This window comes from Mya arenaria, chromosome 6 (assembly GCF_026914265.1).
Source record: "Mya arenaria isolate MELC-2E11 chromosome 6, ASM2691426v1".
NCBI lineage: Eukaryota > Metazoa > Mollusca > Bivalvia > Myida > Myidae > Mya > Mya arenaria.
In genome coordinates, this window is record NC_069127.1 from 31715818 (window position 1) to 31722045 (window position 6228).

Genomic DNA, 6228 nt, shown 5'->3' on the forward strand with positions numbered 1-6228 from the left:
AAACGCAGATGTGAGGATAAAAAACTGAAGATACCTATAATTTGTTTTATGCTGGTGATTTACGTGTTTAAGACCAAAGAGATGGATAGGATTAATCAAAGCTGGACATTTCTATTAACTGATGATGAAAGACATCTAACTTCATCAAAATACAATTTTCGTGACTAACAAAGCGCAAATACAGATTATCTGGTAATATAAAAGACAGAGGTCCTATTTCATGAAATTACACCGGCGTGAATCTTCAAGTCGACTTTGGACGTATTATATTTTCCGTAAGTAAACACACTGTCATATGTTTCTGATTTTTTTACCGTACTTGTCCGTTTTATGAAAAAGTATCAAATTTATTCTTCATAAATATTTAAAACAAATCAATTTTCTTGATTTCAGGATACCTTAATATAGACTTAAAATAATGCGACGAACGACACACTTCCATGTGATGGTTTCGACTATTCTTTTACTTCTGAAGGCTGTTATATCAGAACCATCAGTATTTTGCTCGAACGCTTCATCAGATCACAAATTATCTTTGAACATATGCAATTCCCGTGCGGATTTCATAATCAGCTCTGATAGAAGCCATAAATACAATGACGGTATTAATCCTTTTTTGGCTGCGCAAGAGAGTTCAAGCGATTTTTCGTTTTGTGGAAGTCAAGACACCATCGTGCCTGACTTAATTATTAGCCAAGAACTCACAGAGCCAAGTCTCAACTTTCACAGCCACGTGGTTAAGGGAATCCAGCGTCGAAAAATCGGCTCGATTCGTCGAATCATCAACCCCGTAAGAATTTCCAGGAGAGTTGGCAAGGAAAGTGATGAAATAATTAGACTTTACCGGAGAAATGGCAAGCAAACTATTGACCCATTTAGAATTTCCCGAAAAGATGGTACTGAAAACATCGACCCAATTAGAACTTCCCGGAGAATGAGAAAAGAAAATAAGGAATCAGTTAAAATTTCCCGAAGAGGTAGAACAGAAAAGAACGGCAAAGATAGAACTTCCCGTAGAATTAGCAAGGAAAACATCGACCCAGTCAGAATTTCCCGAAGAGTTGAAAAGGCAAATATCGACCCAGTCAAAATTTCCCGGAGAGTTGACATGAACAATATCGACCCTGTCAGAATTTCTCAGAGGGTTGACAGGTCAAATATCGACCAAGTAAGAATTTTCCGGAGAGTTGACGTGAACAATATCGACCTTGTCAGAAATTCCCGGAGAGCTGGCAAAGAAAATATTGACCTATTTAGAAAATCCCGGAGAGTTGGCAAGGGCAATATCGAACCAGTAAGAGTTTCCCGAAGGGATGTTAAGGAGAATATCAACTCAAGTAGAATTTCCCGCAGAGTTGACAACCAAGTTAGAACTTCCCAGAGAGTTGGGAAGGACATTAGCGACCAAGTTAGAATTTCCCGCAGAGTTGACAACCAAGTTAGAACCTCCCAGAGTGTTGGGAAGGACATTAGCGACCAAGTTAGAATTTCCCGTAGAGTTGACAACCAAGTTAGAACTTCCCAGAGTGTTGGGAAGGACATTAGCGACCAAGTTAGAATTTCCCGTAGAGTTGACAACCAAATTAGAACTTCCCAGAGAGTTGGGAAGAACAAAAGCGACCAAGTTAGAATTTCCCGTAGAGTTGACAACCAAGTTAGAACTTCCCAGAGAGTTGGGAATGACATTAGCGACCAAGTTAGAATTTTCCGGAGGGTAGACATGAACAATATCGACCCTGTTAGAAATTCCCGGAGAGTTGTAAAGGACAATATCCACCCACTTAGAAATTCGCGGATAGTTGACAAAGACAATGTCGACCTATTTCGAAAATCCCGGAGAGTTGCCAATAACAATATCGAACCATTTAGAATTTCCCGAAGAGATGGTCACGAGAATATTAACTCAGTTAGAAGTTACGGCATATTTGAAAAGGACAATACCAAACAAGTTAGAAATTCTCAGAGATTTGGCAAGGAACACGGAGCTCGAAACAGACACGACAGAGTTAGAGAGATGAAGAGGGGAGATGTACAAAATGGGGATTACAGGAGATATTTTGCACAAGGGAGAGATGAATTGAGGGAAAATCTAGTAAGATTATTCGGGAGCAACAGACGGGTAAAAGTGCGTGATAATTCAATGAGAAATAAACAACAGGGGTTTAATGATAATGAACAAAAGGAAATTCTGAAACAGTCTTCTAATAACATTAGAGAGACCCTTTCGAGATCAAGTAGCATACTAAGACGGTCTGATGAAACAAAGAAATGGTCAGTAATTCGTATTCAGTCTACAAAACCTAGAGAAACAAACATTCGAAGACAGCCACAGACTATGCATAGAAGACGAGAAGAAACGGATAACTCTGCTAGGGGAATGCGTAACCAGGAAAATGAAGGGGGTGATAGGACAAGTAATACTCGCAGTAACATAAATACAACTACTAGAAGACGAATAATGAACCAAAATAGTCGCGACCTAAAACGCGAGGTTTCAAACATACACCAGAGAAACGAACGCTCGACATATCGGGAAACCATACATTCGTCTCTGGGTTACATTGACGTCGATTTGAAAAACATTGGGATGTATAAGGACGATATGTCTAGTTTTCAGCTGGACCATAGACAAAATAGGAAAAGGGAGCACTCTGGTAGTATATTTTCAATTCATCGGCAACATGATGATATGGAGGCGATATTTTCACCCGATAGAAGGCGGAACAACGACAGACGGCGGAACAATTTCTCACGGACACGAATGCAAATGCATTTACAGAGAAGCATGAATCCTTTGAAAACATTTTCAAATCGCAGAGAAACAATATGGTCAAAACGAGAGAGGGTCGACATTGGACAAAAACTGGAAATGAACAGCTATATGTCAAGAAGGCGTCAGGAAGAAGTAAGTGGAATTACCTTATTAATAATTTTAAATTCTTCCATCATAGTGTATCATGAAATGTCATTATTCGCATACTCGAATAAAAAAGAAATACATACAGAAATGTTTTTTTTTTATTTTATTTTCGTGTGCGGCCTTAGATTAGTGAGAAAAAGATGATTGTTTGTTTCTTTTTTTAATTTCAGATGAAGCCTAGCGTATTGCGGCACTCTTATACGACGGCAATTGACAACAGGTACTAGACCTTTATATCCCTTTCGCTAAAAAAATGTAAATATCACACATAAGAATCAGCAAGTTTTTTTTAACTAACATACTGTTTACCTGGCCCGGTCTGACGAACATTCTCCAGTATTTCCAAAACTGAGTTCACTATTTAAATTTTGTTTATAATGTAAACTTAAATGAACTTTTATCTGATTATTTCATTGACAAACTATGTTCCAATTCTTTGTATTTATAACCGCGTTCAACCAAAGATGTGTGTGCTATCTTAATTATTATAACATGCATCAGTATAGCGCAGCTTTTAATACTTAGTTGTTAGTGCACAAGTATCTTCCTAGCTATTTTACAAAATACGTTTTTTTTAAAATGGCCAACTTGTTATGTCATAATAATCTATGCGAGAATCTAACAGACTACAAACAAATTCAATTTTGAATCATTCTATGATCTATGAAGTAATTACCTAACTCTTTTTTGTGAAAATGGTGCCTAACCCCAATATCGCAAAATTATTTTGTCAAATCAAATCTCAATCTTGACTCTTTTACCACTTAGCGCCATTTAACATTGTGTATGTTTTTGCTCTTTCTAAATGTGTTTTCTCTCATAGAACATGTTGGCTAAGAACATTGGGCAAGTTTCCTAAAAAACAAAAAAACATTCTACAGCAAAACGTGTACTTGAGTTCAACTCTTATTTTAACAATAGCGCAAATACATTATATGCTGTGTTATTATATTTCTTTAAAATATTGACAAAAGAAGTGTATCAGTACATACTGTCAGAAATACATTTTAAGTAGTAAAAACATACACAGTTTTGAATCATCTTGTGTGGTATTCAATATAGTTCTTATCCTTAACCTCAGTGATTCCATTCAGTGGATTGGTCAATTTATTTAACAGTCCAATCAAAATGCTCAGATTCTACTCTTAAATTTAAGATTGATCTAAGTTGTTTATTGAATATGACCCCTGTACACGGAGTTGAGATAGAGACTAAGATTTGACTTAAGTTTATTTGTAATATGTGGGACTAGACATACAAAATCAACCTGGTATCCTCTCTTCGTAGTTATTATTTGTGTCGTATATGTATCGTGATCATTGTATAGACACGATAACATGAACGTAAATGTGTGATCGTTACTGCACTTGCCTTTGTGTTTTGCATTACAGGGGCGTAGTTTGGCTAAAATGAGGTGTAGGCTGATTTATATGTAGGTTTTTGGGAACATCTCCTAAATTTATTTTTCAGCTAGATTGGTGGACATATATTCTGGCGTATGTTTCCTAATAGGAAATGTATTTTCATTTACTCCGAGGTTCTTGAAATTGAATTTATATGAATTCTTCGGCTTTTTTTCATTTTCGAAAAGAAAGTGAAGGCCTACATGACCTAAAGGAAGATAATATAATTAATGGTCATTGAAGATTCTATGATAAGAAAAGAATTTAAATTATAAGCTAAATTTGATATTAATACGTTAATTTTGCACGTCATTTGAATAAAGTGCTTTCGTAACGACGTCATTTGAATGACGTCAAATTTAGTATTCAAAATGTGCAATACATGGTCTTACTTGTAAGCACGTATCTAACGCAATTTAAGTGATATCATCATGAAACTTTCAGAATATCTTCCTGAAATATAATTTCATTCAAATACCTTAAAACATTGTAATAGCAAATATATGTCCGAAGGCCCAAAATCGCGCGACGCGGCTCATATGCCCCTGCATGAATTGAATTCAATCGATTCAATACTACAATAAAAACTACACGGACACGCCCAGGGTTCATAAAAAAAAAAATAATAATAAACCCTGTCTAGAGGCATAACCCATATATCAATGTGAATAATGCTTTTATACAAATATCTTTTTCTATAAAGATAAGTTATTTCCTGATTACGATGAATATAACTGAATGTTCAAAATAATAACGCTGTATATGTTTTTTGTTTGCCAGTTGGGCCGATGTGGCGTTGCGTACGATTATGTTGGGTGTGGTCGGGCTTGCAGGGTCACGCTTCTGGCACAAGCCTACCGACTAGACGACGTATTCCCGGTCTCTTTAAATCCTCGATGGACAAATGTATGTCCTTCCCTCTTGACCACTGCTGCCATGTATGGACATTCTCTATGGACAACGTGTTGATATCTACTTTCAGTTATGGACAAATGACGTATTTGCTATATTCGTTTGGATCGGCCTGTTCCTTTAAGGGATCTTAGTCGTAATTTCAATATTTTAAAGCTCTCTGTATAAACTTCACAAATTGGTTTAAGTTTGTTTCATCGACTTTGAGTTAATATTTTTTATATTTACACACACTTATGTAACAAAATAAAAATTATGACATTAAGATCATTTCAATCTACGACTAAGATCGATTGAAACGGAGCCCTCGAGTTATGAAAGCCAATAAAATACTATTGTAAAACTATTGTGTAAGGGTTTTTTATCTTCAGAGGTCAGTGTCTGTATACCACGTGATAAATTGCGTCATAAATGCTACGTCGGGAAGCAACATTTTGCTTAAAATGAAGGCTTTAAACAAAGATAACTTTAAAATTAATTTAGCATTTTTAATGAAACATAGCCGGTCTACTCCTAACAGAAACCCGCCTTCTTCTTAACCTTTTTGCAAAGCCGCCGCTAATGTAGCACTGTTAAAACATTATTTTGTCTAAGTCTAGGAAGAAACTAGTCACTTCGGTCATAAAACGGAGATGGGTCTCCGTTGTGGAATAGACTGCCCTTTGTTTCATTCAAAATGGTGTAGAAAAATAAAAGTTATTTATGTGTTTAGTCTTCATTTTAAGCAAAATGTTGCCTTCCGATTTAGCTTATATGACGTAATGTATCACGTGATATACACACATTGGAGGTGACATTCGGAACTCCTCGGCCATTTTTATCGAAAACAACCTCGGATGTATGCCGCTACATCAGTTGAAGTAGTTCGTAAATGTTTGAATTATATATTTCATTAAATGTAGTGTTTTAGAATTGTATTTATTGATCTAAGTTTACATTGATTGTCAGTTAAGTGTACTATTGCAAACATAATTAAAATTCCCTTGAGTTAAG

At 35.9% G+C, this 6228-nt stretch overlaps 1 protein-coding gene across 1 annotated transcript; it reads left to right on the forward strand.

Annotated features, from left to right (window-relative positions):
* Window positions 1–934: 934 nt before the first annotated feature.
* Window positions 935–5188, forward strand: LOC128237711 (uncharacterized). Its single transcript, XM_052953293.1, has 3 exons — window positions 935–2905; window positions 3091–3140; window positions 5104–5188. Exons 1-3 carry the CDS (start codon window positions 935–937, stop codon window positions 5186–5188), a joined length of 2106 nt encoding a protein of 701 aa, XP_052809253.1.
* Window positions 5189–6228: the final 1040 nt, after the last annotated feature.

What these genes read in the sequence shown, in the direction of transcription:
- LOC128237711 (XM_052953293.1), top strand. Translation starts at nt 935, where the DNA reads ATGAGAAAAGAAAATAAGGAATCAGTTAAAATTTCCCGAAGAGGTAGA. An exon ending in CAAGAAGGCGTCAGGAAGAA is followed by an intron (nt 2,906 to 3,090) that starts GTAAGTGGAATT and finishes TTTTAATTTCAG; the next exon opens with ATGAAGCCTAGCGTATTGCG. An exon ending in ACGACGGCAATTGACAACAG is followed by an intron (nt 3,141 to 5,103) that starts GTACTAGACCTT and finishes TTTGTTTGCCAG; the next exon opens with TTGGGCCGATGTGGCGTTGC.